The sequence below is a fragment of the Phocoena phocoena genome, chromosome 14, assembly GCF_963924675.1.
Source record: "Phocoena phocoena chromosome 14, mPhoPho1.1, whole genome shotgun sequence".
NCBI lineage: Eukaryota > Metazoa > Chordata > Mammalia > Artiodactyla > Phocoenidae > Phocoena > Phocoena phocoena.
Window position 1 is genome coordinate 45,781,704 of NC_089232.1, and position 19,365 is coordinate 45,801,068.

The 19,365-nt window shown below is 37.1% G+C and overlaps 1 protein-coding gene across 2 annotated transcripts in view; it reads left to right on the forward strand.

Annotated features, from left to right (window-relative positions):
* ASB3 (ankyrin repeat and SOCS box containing 3) overlaps positions 1-19,365 on the forward strand; it is a 137,486-nt gene that overhangs the window by 79,136 nt on the left and 38,985 nt on the right. For both annotated transcript variants that reach the window (XM_065891708.1, XM_065891709.1), the window contains exons 2-3: positions 10,322-10,530; positions 15,525-15,683. In XM_065891708.1, coding sequence (XP_065747780.1) covers positions 10,322-10,530; positions 15,525-15,683 — 368 coding nt within the window. The remainder of the gene's footprint in view (positions 1-10,321; positions 10,531-15,524; positions 15,684-19,365) is intronic.

Genomic DNA, 19,365 nt, shown 5'->3' on the forward strand with positions numbered 1-19,365 from the left:
TGAAGCCCGTGCGCCTAGAGCCCATGCTTCGCAACAAGAGAAGCCACTGCTATGAGAAGCCCCGCGAACCTGCAATGAAGAGTAGCCCCCTCTCCCCACAGCTGAAGAAAAGCCTGTGCACAGCAACGAAGACCCACGCAGCCAAAAATAAAATAATTAAATTTATATATAAAAAAAAGAATAACCAGGTCTTTTAATTTTCTCCAAGCTGTGGTTTCACATTGCCTGGAATGGTTAGTTCCCCCCCCAAAATTTTTCGAAAAATTTCAAACCTACAGAAAAGTTAGAAAAAAAGAACATGGTGACCGTTTATATACTCTCCACATGGGTCCAATAATTAACATTATGCCATAGTTGCTTTACTCTTTTTCTCTTTATATACTTTTAAATCTAAAACCTTTTGGGCTTCCCTGGTGGCGCAGTGGTTGAGAGTCCGCCTGCTGATGCTGGGGACACGGGTTCATGCCCCGGTCCGGGAGGATTCCACATGCCGCGGAGCGGCTGGGCCCGTGAGCCATGGCCGCTGAGCCTGCGCGTCCGGAGCCTGTGCTGTGCAACGGGAGAGGCCACAACAGTGAGAGGCCCACATACCACCAAAAAAAGAAAAAATAAATAAAACCTTTGAAATAAGCTGCATGTGTTGTGACTTGACTGCTAAATACTTCTAAGAATAAGGACATTTTCCTGATAACCATAATGCCATTATCACATCTAAGAATACTAACGATAATTACATCATCAAATATCTATTCCATCTTCAAATTACCTTAATTGCCTGAAAATTTATTTTTGTAGCTGATATTTTGTTTACCAGTTCAGGTCTAGGTGATGTTTATGTATCATACATATTTGTTATTACATTGTATGTATTTTGTTGTTTGAGTCTGTACTCTATTTTAGTCTAGAACATAGGGAGGTTTTATTAAGGGAGATCTTAACAGTTTATTCATGTTGACTAGTTGGTATTAAAGGTTGAAGAGAACGATCCTGCTATTATAGTACATGTCTTTTGGCTTCTCTTTCCCTTAAGCGGAAAGATATTATCCAGTTCTGTTAATTTTTTCAGATTATTGTGTATTAATCTGGATCTGTTAACATTATTTGTAACTGTGAGAAAACCCAGTAAATTTAGAAGGGGATTCTTATCTGTTTTTACTTGAAGTTGTTTTTCATGTCTTTGGAATAGTATTCTTATATGTGTGTTTGTGTGTGGTTTTCCTATGTATGAAAAAAGTTTTCTTCTATTAGATAAGTATGCTTATAAATAGACCTAAAATGTGTGATTTGTTCTTTTTTGTGAAATTTGGATGTAATGGCCTTGGCTAGAAGTAATATATTTAAAAACATACAGTTTACCATTCAAGATTCTCCATAGTTTGGCTATGTCTGTAACCTCATTTTTCTACTATTCTTTTTTTACCTAATCCTCCTTCCAAGATAAATTGTTTCCATTATTCACTGAACCTTACTCACCCTTGCTTGTTCATTTCCATAATTTTGGTTATATTTTTTCTTCTACCCAAGAAATGCTATTTTACATGTTATCTCTTTGTCACGGCCTCCCTTATCTTTTAGGCACAGCTCATATCCCCCACCAAGTTGTAGTAGTTTTCCCCTTCTTTGATTACTCATGGCTCTTTATCTGTACTTCTCTTATGGCACTTTCTGCTATTTTGAATCACGTATATTTATCATTTCTGTGACACAGTACATAACTTGAGATAGAATCTGTGTCTATGTCATCTCTTTTTTTTTAAGACATCCAAACAATTTTATTTATTTATTTTACCATCTTTATTAGAGTACAGTTGCTTCACAATGGTGTGTTACTTTCTGCTTTATAACAAAGTGAATCAGCTATACATATACATACATCCCCATATCTCCTCCCGCTTGTGTCTCCCTCCCACCCTCCCTATCCCACCCCTCTAGGTGGTCACAAAGCAGGAGCTGATCTCCCTGTGCTTTGCAGCTGCTTCCCACTAGCTAGCTGTTTTACATTTGGTAGTATATATAAGTCCATGCCACTCTCACTTCGTCCCAGCTTACTCTTCCCCCTCCTGACGTCCTCAAGTCTGTATCTTTATTCCTGTCCTGCCCCTAGGTTCCTCAGAACCACTTTTTTTTTTAGGTTCCATATATATGTGTTAGCATATGGTATTTGTTTTTCTCTTTCTGACTTACCTCACTGTGTATGACAGACTTGAGGTCCATCCACTTCACTACAAATAATTCAGTTTCGTTTCTTTTTCTGACTGAGTAACATTCCATTGTATATATGTACCACATCTTCTTTATCCATTCATCTGTCGATGGACACTTAGGTTGCTTCCATGTCCTGGCTATTGTATATAGTGCTGCGATGAACATTGTGGTACATGACTCTTTTTGAATTATGGTTTTCTCAGGGTATGTGCCCAGTAGTGGGATTGCTGGGTCATATGGTAGTTCTATTTGTAGTTGTTTAGGGAACCTCCATACTGTTCTCCATAGTGGCTGTATCAATATACATTCCCACCACCAGTGCAAGAGTGTTCCCTTTTCTCCACACCCTTTCCAGCATTTATTGTTTGTACATTTTTTTGATGATGGCCATTCTGACTGGTGTGAGGTGATACCTCATTGTAGTTTTGATTTGCATTTCTCTAATGCTTAGTGATATTGAGCATCCTTTCATGTGTTTATTGGCAATCTGTATGTCTTCCTTGGAGAAATGTCTATGTAGGTCTTCTGCCCATTTTTGGATTGGGTTGTTTGTTTTTTGGATATTGAGCTGCATGAGCTGCTTGTAAATTTTGGAGATTAATCCTTTGTCAGTTGCTTCATTTGCAAATATTTTTTCCCATTCTGAGGGTTGTTTTTTCATCTTGTTTATGGCTTCCTTTGCTGTGCAAAAGAGTTTACGTTTCATTAGGTCCCATTTGTTTATTTTTGTTTTTATTTCCATTTCTGTAGGAGGTGGGTCAAAAAGGATCTTGCTGTGATTTATGTCATAGAGTGTTCTGCCTATGTTTTCCTCTAAGAGTTCTATAGTGTCTGGCCTTACATTTAGGTCTTTAATCCATTTTGAGTTTATTTTTGTATATGGTGTTAGGGAGTATTCTAATTTCATTCTTTTACGTGTAGCTGTCCTGTTTGCCCAGCTCCACTTATTGAAGAGGCTGTCTTTTTCCATTGTATATTCTTGACTCCTTTATCAAAAATAAGGTGACCATATGTGCGTGGGTTTATCTCTGGGTTTTCTGTCCTGTTATATTGATCTATATTTCTGTTTTTTGCCAGTACCATACTGCTTGATTACTATCGCTTTATAGTATAGTCTGAAGTCTGGGAGCCTGATTCTTCCAGCTCCGTTTTTCTCTCTCGATTGCTTTGGCTCTTTGGGGTCTTGTGTTTCCATACAAATTGTGAAATTTTTTGTTCTAGTTCTGTGAAAAATGCTAGTGGTAGTTTGATAGGGATTGCATTGAATCTGTAGATTGCTTCGGGTTGTATAGTCATTTTCACAATGTTGATTCTTCCAGTCCAAGAATGTGGTATATCTCTCCATCTGTTTGTATCATCTTTAATTTCTTTCATGAGTGTCTTATAGTTTTCTGCATACAGGTCTTTTGTCTCCTTAGGTAGATTTATTCCTAGGTATTTTATTCTTTTCGTTGCAGTGGTAAATGGGAGTGTTCCCTTAATTTCTCTTTCAGATTTTTATCATTAGTGTATAGGAATGCAAGAGATTTCTGAGCATTAATTTTGTGTCCTTCTACTTTAACAAATTCATTGATCAGCTGTAGTAGTTTTCCGGCAGCATCTTTAGCATTCTCTGTGTATAGTATCATGTCATCTGCAAACAGTGACAGCTTTACTTTTTCTTTACTGATTTGGATTCATTTTATTTCTTTTCGTCTCTGATTGCTGTGTCTAAAACTTCCAAATCTATGTTGAATACTAATGGTGGGAGTGGACAGCCTTGTCTTGTTCCTGATCTTAGAAGAAATGCTTTGTTTTTCACCATTGAGAACGATGTTGGCTGTGAGTTTGTCTTATATGGCTTTTATTATGTTGAGGTAAGTTCACTCTGTGCCTACTTTCTGGAGGGTTTTTATCATAAACGGGTGTTGAATTTTGTCAAAAGCTTTGTGTGCATCATTTGAGATGATCATATGGTTTTACTCCTTCAATTTGTTAATATGGAGTATCACATTGATTGATTTGCATATATTGAAGAACCTTTGTATTCTTGGGATAAACGCCATTTGAATATGGTGTATGATCCTTTTAATGTTCTGTTGGATTCTGTTTGCTAGTATTTTATTGAGGATTTTTGCATCTATGTTCATCAGTGATATTGGCCTGTAGTTGTCTTTGTTTGTGACATCTTTGTCTGGTTTTGTTATCAGGCTGATGATGTTGCCTTGTAGAATGAGTTTGAGAGTGTTCTTCCCTCTACTATATTTTGGAAGAGTTTGAAAAGGATAGGTGTTAGCTCTTCTCTAAATGTTTGATAGAATTCGCCTGTGAAGACATCTAGTCTAGGACTGTTGTTTGTTGGAAGATTTTTAATCACAGTCTCAATTTCAGTGCTTGTGTTTGGTCTGTTTATATTTTCTATTTCTTCCTCGTTCAGTCTCGGAAGGTTGTGCTTTTCTAAGAATTTGTCCATTTCTTCCAGGTTGTCCATTTTATTGGCATAGAGTTGCTTGTAGTAATCTCTCATGATCCTTTGTATTTCTGCAGTGTCATTTGTTACTTCTCCGTTTTCATTTCTAATTCTTTTGATTTGAGTCTTATCCCTTTTTGTCTTGATGAGTCTGGCTAATGCTTTAGCAATTTTGTTTATCTTCTCAAAGAACCAGCTTTTAGTTTTATTGATCTTTGCTGTTCCCTTCATATATTTTTCATTTATTTCTGATCTGATCTTTTTGATTTCTTTCCTTCTGCTAACTTTGGTTTATTTAAATTCTTTCTCTAATTGCTTTAGATGTAAGGTTAGGTTGTTTGTTTGAGATGTTTCTTGTTCCTTGAGGTAGAATTTTATTGCTATAAACTTCCCTCTTAGAAGTGCTTTTGCTGCATCCCATAGGTTTTGGGTCGTTATGTTTTCATTGTCATTTGTTTCTAGGTATTTATTGATTTCCTTTTTGATTTCTTCAGTGATCTCTTGGTTCTTAAGTAGTGTATTGTGTACCCTCCATGTATCTGTATTTTTTACAGGTTTTTTCCTATAATTGATATGTAGTCTAATAGCATTGTGGTCAGAAAAGATACTTGATATGATTTCAGTTTTCTTAAATTTACCAAGGCTTGATTTGTGACCCAAGATATGATCTATTTTGGAGAATGTTCCATGAGCACTTGAGAAGAAAGTGTATTCTGTTGTTTTTGGATGGAATATCCTATAAATATCAGTTAGGTCCATCTTGTTTAATGTGTCATTTAAAGCTTGTGTTTCCTTATTTATTTTCATTTTGGTTGATCTCTCCATTGGTGAAAGTGGGGTGTTAAAGTCCCCTACTATGATGGTGTTACTGTCAATTTCCCCTTTTAATGGGTGTTAGCATTTGCCTTATGTATTGAGGTGCTCCTATGTTGGGTACATAAATATTTACAGTTGTTATACCTTCTTATTGGGTTGATCCCTTAATCATTATGTAGTGTCCTCCTTTGTCTCTTTAACAGTCTTTATTTTAAAGTCTATTTTGTCTGATATGAGAATTGTTACTCCTGCTTTCTTTTGATTTCCATTTGCATGGAATATCTTTTTCCATCCCCTCACTTTCAGTCTGTATGTGTACCTAGGTCTGAAGTGGGTCTCTGTAGACAGCATATAAATGGGTCTTGTTTTTCTATCCATTCAGCCAGTCTGTGTCTTTTGGTTGGAGCATTTAATCCATTTACATTTAAGGTAATTGTCAATATGTATGTTCCTATGACCATTTTCTTAATTGTTTTGGGTTTGTTATTGTAGGTCTTTTCCTTCTCTTGTGTTTCCTGCCTAGAGATGTTCCTTTAGCATTTGTTGTGAAGCTGGTTTGGTGGTGCTGAATTCTCTTAGCTTTTGCTTGTTGGTAAAGGTTTTAATTTCTCTGTCGAATCTGAATGAGATCCTAGCTGAGTAGAGTAATCTTGGTTGTGGGTTTTCCCCTTTCATCACTTTAAATATGTCCTGCCACTCCCTTCTGGCTTGCAGAGTTTCTGTTGAAAGATAAGCTGTTAACCTTATGGGGATTCTGTTGTATGTTATTTGTTGTTTTTCCCTTGCTGCTTTTAATATTTTTTCTTTGTATTGAATTTTTGATAGTTTGATTAATATGTGTCTTGGCATATCTCTCCTTGGATATATCCTGTATGGGACTCTCTGTGCTTCCTCAACTTGATTGACTATTTCCTGTCCCATATTAGGGAAGTTTTCAACTATAATCTCTTCGAATATTTTCTCAGTCACTTTCTTTTTCTGTTGTTTTTCTGGGACCCCTATAATTCGAATGTTGGTGCATTTAATATTGTCCCAGAGGTCTCTGAGACTGTCCTCAATTCTTTTCATTCTTTGTTCTTTATTCTGCTCTGTGGTAGTTATTTCCACTATTTTATCTTTCAGGTCACTTATCTATTCTTCTCCCTCAGTAATTCTGCTATTGATTCCTTCTAGAGAATTTTTAATTTCATTTATTGTGTTGTTCATTATTGTTTCTTTGCTCTTTAGTTCTTCTAGGTCCTTGTTAAACGTTTCTTGTATTTTCTCCATTCTATTTCCAAGATTTTGGATCATCTCTACTCTGAATTCTTTTTCAGGTAGACTGCCTATTTCCTCTTCATTTTTTTGGTCTGATGGGTTTTTACCTTGCTCCTTCATCTGCTGTGTCTTTCTCTGTCTTCTCATTTTGCTTACTGTGTTTGGGTTCTCCTTTTCACTGGCTGCAGGTTCGTAGTTCCTGTTGTTTTTGTATCTGCCCCCAGTGGCTAACGTTGATTCAGTGGGTTGTATAGGCTTCCTGGTGCAGGGGACTAGTGCCTGTGTTCTGGTGGATGAGGTTAGATCTTGTCTTTCTGGTGGGCAGGACCACGTCTGGTGGTTTGTTTTGGGTTGTCTGTGACCTTATTATGATTTTACGTAGCCTCTCTGCTAATGGGTGGGGTTGTGTTCCTGTCTTTCTAGTTGTTTTGCATAGGGGGTCCAGCACTGTAGCTTGCTGGTCATTGAGTGGAGCTGGGTGTTAGTGTTGAGCTGGAGATCTCTGGGAGAGCTTTCACTGTTTGATATTACTTGGAGCCAGGAGGTCTCTGGTGGACCAGTGTCCTGAACTTGGCTCTCCCACCTCAGAGGCACAGACCTGACACCCCGCGGGAGCACCAGGACCCTGTCAGCCACATGGCTCAGAGGAAGAGGGAGAAAAAAAGAAAGTAAGAAAAATATAAAATAAAGTTATTAAAATAAAATATTATTAAAATTAGAAACTAATAAAGAAAGAAAGAAGAGAACAACCAAACCAAAAAACAAATCTACCCATGATAACAAGCACTAAGAACTATACTTAAAAAAAAGGAAAAAACAAAAAACGGATAGACAGAACTTTAGAACACATGGTAAAAACAAAGCTCTACAGACAAAATCAGACAAAGAAGCATACACATAGACACTCACAAAAAGAGAAAAAGGAAAAACATATATATATATATTTAAAAAAAGAGCAACCAAATCAATAAACAAATCTACCAATGATAATAAACTCTAAATACTAAACTAGGGTAAACATAAAACCTGAAACAAATTAAAAGAAAACCCCAAGTCTACAGTTGCTCCCAAAGTCCTCTTCCTCAATTTTGGGATGATACGTTGTCTGTTCAGGTATTCCACATATGCAGGGTACATCAAGTTGATTGTGGAGATTTAATCCGCCGCTCCTGAGGCTGCTGGGAGAAGTTTCCCTTTCTCTTCTTTGTTTGCACAGCTCCTGGGGTTCGGCTTTCGATTCGGCCCCGCCTCTGCGTGTAGGTCACCTGAGGGCGTCTGTTCCCTGCTCAGACAGGACGGGGTTAAAGGAGCAGCTTATTCGGGGGCTCTGGCTCACTCAGGCCCGGGGGAGGGAGGGGTACAGAATGTGGGGAGAGCCTGCGGCGGCAGAGGCCGCAGTGACGTTGTAACAGTCTCAGGTGTGCTGTGTTTTCTCTCGGGAAAGTTGTCCCTGGATCATGGGACCCTGGAAGTGGCGGGCTGCACAGGCCCCCGGGAGGGGCGGTGTGGATAGTGACCTGTGCTTGCACACAGGCTTCTTGGTGGCTGCAGCGACAGCCTTAGCATCTCATGCCCATCTCTGGTGTCTGCGCTGGTAGCCGCGCCTCGTGCTCGTCTCTGGAGCTCGTTTAGGCGGTGCTCTGAATCCCGTCTCCTCGCGCACCATGCAACAATGGTCTCTTGCCTCTTCGGCAGTTGCAGACTTTTTCCCGGACTCCCTCCCGGCTAGCTGTGGCTCACTAGCCCCCTTAAGGCTGTGTTCCCGCAGCCAACTCCAGTTCTCTCCCTGGGATCTGACTTCTGAAGCCCGAGCCTCAGCTCTCAGCCCCCGCCCGCCCCGGCGGGTGAGCAGACAAGCCTCTCAGGCTGGTGAGTGCTGTTGGCACGGATCCCCTGTGTGGGAATCTCTTCGCTTTGCCCTCTGCAGCCCTGTTGCTGTGCTCTCCTCCGTGGCTCTGAAGCTTCCCCTCTGCCACCCCCCATCTCCGCCAGTGAAGGGGCTTCCTAGTGTGTGGAAACTTCTCCTCCTTCACAGGTCCCTCCCAGAGGTGCAGGTCCTGTCTCTATTCTTTTGTCTCTTTTTTCTTTTGTCTCTGTTGTTTCTTTTTTCTTTTGCCCTGCCCAGGTACGTGGGGAGTTTCTTGCCTTTTGGGAAGTCTGAGGTCTTCTGCCAGCGTTCAGTAGGTGTTCTGTAGGCGTTATTCCACGTGTAGGTGTATTTCTGATGTATCTGTATGGAGGAAGGTGATCTCTGCGTCTTACTCCTCCACCATGTTGAAGATCTCCTTCAGTGTCTTTCTCATTCCCCCTCCTTGCAACTTCTGTGTCATCTTTATATCCTCCACATTGCTGATCATTTAATTGGTACTCAGTAAATAATTATTAACTGAATAATTAAATGTTCTATAATAAATACCTTCGCTTCCTTAGTAATGGACTGGTTGATTTAATCAGATTAATTCATAGCTAATATTAGCTTTCTGTCGAATCAGGTTCTGCAGATACAGCTTTATATTTAAACATGACCATAGATAAGTTTAAACTTACTACAGGAACTGCTGTGTGCTTACTTTTAACCTCTTCCCTCAAACCTCCCGTTCTGATTAAATTATTTAGAATATCACTCTAGAAAGTTTTTTACCTGTATTGGACTAGACATGTTGTTGGTATTTCCTGACCTACCTCCTAAGATATTTAGAAAAACTAAAAGGAAGGATGGAACTGAAATGTTACTGAGAGGGACTGCCTTTTGGGAGATAATTGTTGCCCTGGGAATCCTGGGTCTTATCCCAACCTGCCTCATAGTGTGACTAACAAGAAATTGTCTTTGTAAGAGTCATATGCTGAGCTATACTGGACGCTGACTCCAGGGGAACTTGAACTTTGAAGGGAGGTTGTGAGGAAGAGGCTAATAATGCTGTGAAAAACTTTCTGGGCTAGTGTAGGAAAGCTGGACCCATCTATGATGGTTTTTGTTCATTTTAGTATATTCAGTCAGTGGGCCTGTTTCCTCAAGGAAAGAGAACCCGAGTGTTTTGCTGCTTCTGGAAAGAACCAGCAGGGACATAAAAACTAGAATTACTACTTATTTTTGTTTTTTTAAAAGAAATGTCCTTCACTTCTTTCTGGCTTTTTTGGGTTTAGCTTTTCCCTGTAGAGGGCTATAAAATTAGTTCTTGAGGCTGAGCGTTGCTGGTAGTTAAATGGCTGTCTCTACACAGTATATACATTTTGGATTAACTGAAGGAATTTCACTCTCTCATCAACAGTGTTCCAGTGAGTGCATTTTGTTGGAGTATGAATGGGAGCAGAAGCCTGCAGGAAGGAGCTGCTCAGACAAGGAGTGATAGAACACTTAAAGCTCCCTTGATATCTTTAATAAGAGGATTCTAAGGAAGCCCAGTCCCCCAAACAGAGAGACTTCCTGATTTAGACTGGCAGAGGCTATGGCCTGACAGGTTGCTATCTCCACCTCAGGCTATTCCCCAGCAGTTATGTGAGAGATGCTAGACAGGTCCACAGTGATCTGCTAATATCTAGGAGTGCAGTGTTGTTTTATTGACGATAGTGTTTTCTTTCTGCCTTGTTTTGTAGACTGGTCAAAAGAATGGATTTTACAGAGGCTTACTCTGACACATGCTCCACGGTTGGACTTGCTGCCAGGGAAGGCAATGTTAAAGTCTTAAGAAAACTACTCAAAAATGGACGTAGTGTTGATGTTGCTGATAACAGGGGTTGGATGCCAATTCATGAAGCAGCTTATCACAACTCTATAGAATGTTTGCGGATGTTAATTCGTGCAGGTAAAGTAAATTCAGGGTGTGGGAGGCTGGGCTTGCAAGCTGGATTAATAAAAGAAAAAAAATGGTAATACATGACTTATTAACAGTAGTATTTGTTTACCTTTTTATAACCATACAATAACTGCTTCTGTGTTATTAAGAATGGTAAGGTTGCCTACCTTGAATTATATAAGTATGGTGTTCCAGCTGGACATTTAGAAATGTTGTCCTTTATATGGAAGTGCTTATGCCTGGCCGATTTTTATTGCTAAGCTAGGTGATGTGGCAGAAGTAATCTGCTGTTTTAATTTAAGCATTTGGTACTTACTGGTCATGTTTATTTTTTATTCCTTCTCCAAAGAAAAAGAACAGTGCTGCCAAAATTGAGGGTATGAGTGTTTTCCTTGAATTAGTCTTTTTTTTTTTTTAATACTTTTCAGTTTCCTGAATTTGGGGACTCTTACCAATTAGCTTGATTTTGTACTTGCTGAGGACACAGAAGAGAACAGGACAGAAAAGGTCCCTGCCGTAGTGTTTTTATTCCCTTTGGGGGTAGGGGTGGGAACAGAATAAATACCTAAACAGTTAAACAAGGTAATTTCAAAAGGTAAAAGTGTTGTGGAAAAAATAAAACAGAGTAATGGGACAGAGAGTAATCATGTACATCTCTTTCCAGCTCTGTATTTGGTAGACTTCAAAGCTGGTAGGTTGAGATCAGCCATGTGGGAGTAGTTACACCACAGAAATCAGCCAGTGTTACAAACCAATTCTATAAACTTTTCTTTTTTCTTTTTTCACTCCCTCAGAGCCAGTTACACAGCCAGCACACAACTGAGTGAGGGGCTCAGTAAATGAGACTAAATGAGACAGTGTGACACTCAGGAAGCGGGGTGTGGGAAGAGAATTAATGGTGATTAAGCACTGCTTTGTAGCAGTCATTGTACTAGATGCTTGATTTACATTATTTATCTAAATATGCAAAACTGCTATTGAGAACATGTTATCCCCATTTTATTGAAAAGACCAAGGTTCAGAGAAATTGACTTGTCAAAAGTTATATAATAAACCAGGATATTTGATTGGAACCCATTTCTCTCTGACTCTAAAGCCCATGTTTTTCCACTATAGTATGTTTCCAGCGTTTAATCAAAGTAAACATTTTTAACATTCAGTTAATTTAAACTGAGTTTGAATATAACACTCCATGACACTCAGTGCACCATTTACATTTCATTAATCATGGACATTCATATTTTTCTCCCCTGTGTACTTACCATCACCAGTCACTCAGAAGGTAGACTTTTGGGACCATAGCTCATCAAAATTACTAACTCGTTACTTCATGGATGGGAAAGAAAGTAATCCTCAAAATGTTTTTGGTGTGGCTTTTTGTTTGTTTTGTTTTAAGGGATGAGAGATGACAAGGCTAAATTCTCCAAATCATAATACAGGAAGTTTACCATGAATGCTTTTTAAATCACGTGTCCTAGAGTCTATTACAGTTCAATGTTTAAAGATATTGGAAAGATAGAGTTTATGCCTCAAATGTAAAAATATATGTTTTCAGAATTTGTTTGAAGTTAATTCTATAGCTTGAATTCCCAAACTATCTCTAGTGACAAAAGCATGAATTTTTTCTTTGTTGTTATAAATTTATTTTATTTATTTATTTTTGGCCGTGTTGGGTCTTCGTTGCAGCACGTGGGCTTCTCATTGCGGTGGCTTCTGTTGTTGCGGAGCATGGTCTCTAGGCGCACGGGCTTCAGTAGCTGTGGCACACGGGCTTAGTTGCTCCCCGGCATGTGGGATCTTCCCGGACCAGGGCTCGAACCCGTGTCCCCTGCATTGGAAGGCAGATTCTTAACCACTACGCCACCAGGGAAGTCCCCAAAGGCATGAATTTGAATATTTGTTTCTAGTCAAAAAGTTCATTCCAGTTATACTGTTATCTCTTCCCACATCAGTTTTATGTTATAATTTTTTTTCCTTTTAGCTGCCGAATAAAATTAGGCAGGCTTTTGACTTAATGTGTTTGAACTGGCTATTTAAGTCATCTATGTTTTCTTTTAGAAGTTAAAAGTATCACCTTCATTGTTAATGACTATTCTTTTTTAGGCTTGATGTTTTTGGAGGGTAAGTCACTCATAGTTAACTATGTGAATAGTTGATATAAATGGTCAAATAAAAATTTCTCACAATTTGTATTAGAGTTCACTATTAAGAAATAAATTTTGGATAAATCTAATTTATGTGCAGTACATACACAAAGATTAGGGTAGGGGTAGGGAGATAAGAAATAGGGTTTGCAGAGGGTAGGAAGCAGCTGTATGACTTATTCTGGGAGGTGGTGACATTTTTGGTCTCAGTTTTCCATGAGTTTGGTTGTTCTGTGTAGTTGGAACTAATGTCCAAAATTCTGTCAGATTTGGTTACTTGATTCACTAGAAAAATCAAACTAAAATGAAGCAAAAGGGCTATATAGCCTATTGGTCACTTTCAAAAATGTTTTCTATATTCCCCTGGCTCATCCCTTCTTTTGTAAATTAAAGTTCATACTTAATTCAGATCCACTGCCTTCTAAAAAAGATTATAATTTAAACTTTTCTGGTTAGTTCAAGTTCATAAATATTTACCAGTGGGGAATGGTAGCTGACTACTTTGTAAAATGTCTAGCTAACATACAGCTTCATGTAAGGAGGTATTTTAAAGTGATGGTGACGTAGAAACATTTCTAGTCTTGAAGAGTGAAGTGAGGTCTCTTCTGCTTAATGATGACAGTAGCATCTTCATATCTGTAACCAGTTAACTTGTTATTATGGGTTAATCTTAAAAGTTTCAAAAGCAAGTTTGACATTTCTGTCATTCTTTATACTTGCTATACCTGTGTTTTATATGATTCATAATTCTCTTGTCCCTTGTAGCTCAGCTGGTATACATAAAATTGTCTTTTATTATATAATTTCTGCCTCCTTAAATTCATCTAATATTAGTTAACTGCCAGAGATTCCTGAAACATACTTTTTATTAGTGTACTAAAGTATGAAGGTGCTCAGGCCTAGACAAAAAGGATGGAAGAGTCTTAAAAGGTTAGAAAGGTTTTGCTTTACTGTCTTCATTTTAGATCCAGAATCTAGCCTAGAAGTCATACATGGCCTTTTCATTCAAGTTGGAGAAGAACACTGAAGTATGGATTACTTAGAAATTTAATATGCATATATATGTATATATATTTCACTTTAGCTTTCTGTATAAGTATTAGCACAAATAACAAATTTGCTTGTCTTCTGTATTGACAGTTTAGTGTAATAGGTACTGAGATTTCATGAAGTTTATTAAATCTGGAAGAACAATAATGATCTTCAGTGACAGTTAATCATGCCGTTCTATATTAAACCATTTGCTGATGAAAGGTCACCTAAACTCTTGCAATTAATTATAACGTACTGTGAACAAGTACTTTTATGTGGCCAATATATGATCTAATAATTCATAGTACTTTTTATTAGTTCATGTTAAGAAAATATTACACTGTTATACTGGGCATGATAACAGATATTGGAAATCCTTAGATAAATAAGGCAGTGTAGCGTAGTGATTAAGAGTTGTGTTCAGATGGACCATGTTATTTTACTTATTCTAACTTTAGCACATAGTTTAATAGTAAGTCTAGCTTCCCCCCAATATATTCCTTCTTTTATTTTTCTAAATTCTTTGTTATTCTTACCTGCCCTCCGTAACCCCTATCAACTTGAGTCACTTTACAAGTATAAAACCAATCAATGAACTAATACCCAGCTCTGTTGACATTTTGATTAGAATTATAATAAATTTATTATTATTATGGGAAGAATCAGCTTCTTTATAATGTTGAAATTTTCTATTTGGGAGCTATTTACATATCTGTATCTATATATATCTGTGTGTTCCTAGTTTTTCATGTCTTAACCTTATAGTTTTGTGGATATCTGAATATATGTCAGTTTCTGACTAATCTGGGAACACTGTTTTTGTGATAGGAACTTTTAAAATATAACTACCCTATCTTGCCATTTAGTTGTGTATCTGGTAAAGTTGGAGGCTGTTTATTTATGCTTACAAGCTGTTAGTTGAATATTATTATGGCTTAGACTGACAGTTTCAGCAGTTATGATTGCAGGAATTACTTAAAACAGATGATTATTGTAGTCAGGAGCGTTAGTTTTAATTCTGGTATTTCAAGAAAATATTATTTAAACCTTTTTTTACTTGTTTATTTTTTGTTTTTGTTTATCAATGCTCTCAGAAATGCCTCCCCCATTCAACCCACCATTCTATTGTGGGTTTAGAATTTTATTGTTTTGGAAGCAAAGGTAAGAAAGTCACTTAATATTTTCTTTTGCTGTGGACTTACAAAAAATTTAATGTGGACATTGTTTACATAATTTGAATGTTACCAAAACTTTGAGATTTTCATAACAAACCCAGAAAACTTAAGTCAACTCATAAGTTCCTTATAAATTGTATGCCATTGTTCAGTTTCTTTGGAGTGCATTTTATTATTTTAGAAATGTAGGCTTCATTAATGATTAGAATGTAGTTTTAGGTTAGAAAAGGAGTATTTTAAATACCTTCATCTTATTAGTTGAGTACAAGGAAGTAATGCTACAGGTGAGACCACTTTCCTCATGGAAATTTAGAAATAAAAGAATCAAATTTATTAATATTTCAGTACATTTTGGATCTTGCTTTTGTGTTATTACTTTTCAATTCCTGCTGCTCTCCTTCCCCCACTTACCAAAAATTAGAGAAGAGAAAATGAGTGTGTGGGCAGAATTTGTATTAAGACTACTGGGAAGCTGTTTATACTGTGACCCTTGTAGAACTTTTTCTTGATTTTCTAGAGAGTTTTAAACTATGAGACCTCCCATTTATAATTATCTTTTAATAGTTTATTAAATTCTTCTTGGAATCTTTGCTTTTTAATCCAAGAAATAGAAGTGATACCTTCTAATTGATAGTTTTTTATTCTTTCATAGATTCATCTAAAAACTACATTAAGGCAAAGACTTTTGAGGGTTTCTGTGCGTTACATCTTGCTGCAAGTCAAGGACATTGGAAGATCATACAGATTCTTTTAGAAGCTGGGGCAGATCCTAATGCCACTACTTTAGAGGAAACCACACCACTGTTTTTAGGTGAAGTATATTATTTGTGGTACAGATACAATTTTTTATTTTTTACTTTTATTTTTTGCTAAAGAAACTAAGCTTAATTTTCCCTAAAGCTGTTGTATTTATAGTATGTTATCTGGCAAATATTATACTGTCACTTCTTTGATTTTGAAACCGAAAGGTATTTTTAAAGGTTCTTTATTGTTTTCTACCCTTGGGTGATAGCATTTGAGAATATCTTTTAAATGTTTACTTAAAGTTGTAAAACTTGTTCTGAATTGTAGTCATTATCATTGTTCTCAATGTTGTTTTGAAGACCAGGTAGAGTTTAAATTGTAGCAGTAGTTACAGGGTTACCTGTGAATGTTTTATGTTTGCTTTTGCTTTTTCTTAGCATTAAGAAATTAAGAATGTTTTATGGAAGAAATCATGAGCTAAACCTTTAACGCCAGTTAATTTGTTGCCTATATGGATCACTATTCAGACTTCTTCAGTTATGGTCTGGTTTTTTTTTGGTTTTTTTTTTTGCGGTACTTGGGCCTCTCACTGTTGTGGCCTCTCCCGTTGCGGAGCACAGGCTCCGGACACGCAGGCTCTGTGGCCATGGCTTAACGGGCCTAGCCGCTCCGTGGCATGTTGGATCTTCCCGGACCAGGGCATGAACCCGTGTCCCCTGCATCGGCAGGTGGACTCTCAACCACTGCGCCACCAGGGAAGCGCTATGGTCGTTTTTTAATTCATTAAGAACAAAGGCCAGGGACTTCCCTGGTGGTCCAGTGGGTAAGACTCTGTGTTCCCAATGCAGGGGGCCTGGGTTCGATTCCTGGTTGGGGAACTAGATCCTGCATACTGCAGGTAAGAAGTCCGCATGCAGTAACTAAGAGTTCACGTGCTGCAACTAAGAAGTCCACATGCCTCAACTAAGAGTCCGTGTTCTGCAAGTAAGACCTGGCGCAGCCAAAATAAATAATAAACAAACAAACAAATAAGTAAATATTAAAAAAAAAAAAAAAGGCCAAATTCTGAAGGGCATACTTCTAATACCTGTCTTTTTAGCTTCCTCCTTCCCTTTCATCCTGTTTGTCTTTGGGGACATTGTGGCCCATAAAGTTTAGTGGAACATGAGAAGATTAAGAGAATAAAACATTTGTACAGAATCAGTGTATTTGGATTATAGTTTTGGTCCTGCCACATGTAATTCATATGTTCATTTATTTACTGTATGCTTCAGTTTCCTCACTTATAGAATGAGAGTAATAGTACCTACCTAGTCTTTATTGGGCTGAGAATAAAATATCTATGAAAATAATTTTTTCCTTGTAAATTTGAGAATATATATTCTTAAAGTTATGTGCAGTAGAATTCATTCTTTTTAGTGTACAGTTTTACGAGTTTTGATATATGCATTAAAATGTGTAATAACAATGACAGTCAAGACACAGAACAGTTCCATCACCTTGCAGAATTCCATCATGCTGCCTATTTTTAATCAACCTTTTCCCCCTACCTCACCCCTGATAACCACTGATCTGTTTTCTGTTTTCATGCCTGTAGTTTGCTTTTTTCTTTTTTGGCTGTGCCTTGCAGCTTGTGGGATCTCAGTTCCTTGACCAGGGATTGAACCTGGGCCACAGCAGTGGAAGCCCAGAATCCTAGGCCACCAGGGAACTCCCCTGTAGTTTGTTTTTTTTTACAGAATGTCATAAATATATATGAAACAATACAACATGTAACCTTTGAGACTGACTTCTTTCACTTAGCATAATGCTTTTGAGATTCATACATGTTGTTGCATGTATCAGTAATTCATTCCTTTCTTTCTAAGTAGTATTCCATTGTATGAGTGCACCACAATTTATCTATTTACCAGTTGATAGACATCTGAGTTTTCAGTGTTTGGTGATTATGAATAAATTGCCACAAACTTTTGCACACAGGTTTTGTTTGAATATAAGTTTTCATTTCTCTTGAATTAATATTTAGGATTGTTGGTTCGTGTGTTAAGTGTATGTTTAATTTTGGAAAACAATTTGTAAGTTTCTTATATAGTGACTCTCCCATTTTGCATCCCCTCCAGTAATGTTTGAGAGTTTCAGTTGTTGCACATCCTCACCGTGTCACTTGGTATTGATAAATTTTTCTTTTTTTACATTTTAGTCATTTTAATAGGGATTTAGTGGTATCTTGTGATTTTAATTTGTATTTTTCCTGACTGCTAATGATGTTGACCATCTTTTCATATGATTATTTGCCATCTTTCCTTTTTTTTCTGTTCTGTTACTAGACAAGTGTTTTGTTTTGAAATAATTTCAGACTTATGGAAATAACAGTACAAAGAATTCTTGTGTACCTTTCACCCAAAGTCTGTTCTTTTGCCCTGTTCACTATATCATTTTTTCTCCCTATATATTTATCCATGTATTATTTTTTTGGAACCCTTTGAGATTAAATTGTAGACATAAAGCTTCTTTACCCATAAATACTTCTGTGTGAACTTCCTATAAGCAATGAAATTCTTTTATGTAAGTGCCATAAAATAATCAAAATCAGGAAGTTAACACTGATACAGTACTGTTGTTTAATCTACAGATTTTACTCAGGTTTGCCAGTTGCTCCACTAATGTCCTTTTTAGCAAATAAAAAAATTTTTTTTAATTGGTTCAAGATCAGTCCAGGATTATTTATTATATTTAGATGTTATGTCTCTTTAGCCTCCCGTAATTTGGAACAGTTTTTCAGTCTTTATCTGTTATGATTTTAGCATTTTTGAAGAGTTCAGGCCATTTATTTTGTAGAATGCCTTTCAATTTGGGTTTGTCTGATGTTTTTTCTTGGTAAAGTACAGGTTATACATTTCTCCAGGAATACCACAGAAGTGAAATGGTATCTTAGTGCATCTTATCAGGAAGAAAATGATCCATTACTGGTGATGTTAATTTATAAAAGTGTTTTAAATATGTGATATATACTATTATGAAGATGTTTCATGGAAGCCTTGCTGTAATATGGTTTGAGTTTCCTAGAGGGGAGATTACTTTTTATGTAAAGTTTCTTTTTTTTTTTACCACATCCACATTTAACCCACTTCAGATATTCTGTACAACTACATAGTAAGCTTAAGCTTTCATTGAAGCCGTGCTAAGTGCAATCTCTATTCTAGTTGTTATCTTCAAGGAATCTAACATAGAGGCATGAACAAAAGGAATTAAGTCCTGTAAAAGAGTTAGAAATAACGTGTTCAGGGTATTAAAAGAGGGAAAAATAAGTCACCCTGGGATGACAGAGGAAGATATCATGTGCAGAGTACTGTATTAATAGTAACAGCAAAATTTATTAAGCAGAGAATGTGTACCAAACCCTGTGTCAGATGTTTTACATGAATTACCTTGTTTAATTTTTCACCATGATTCTATGACATATGTACTATTATTATTTCTACTATCACAGATGAGGAAGTGTGAAAACACTGTATTTAGGATCAGAAGTTCTGTATTTAAGTTTTGATCTTTCTACTGTCTGTGTATTGGTTAGAATAGCATTTCCTGAATTGATTCAGTGAGCTATTAATAGATGTTCATTGACAGAAGTGTTCCTGATCAACATATGTTTGGGAAATGCTATGTTCTGTATTCCCCAGTGTAGAAAAACAAAAATTAGTAGCCATGTAGCTTTATGTGTCCACCTAGTCTGCAGTATCCTCTGTACT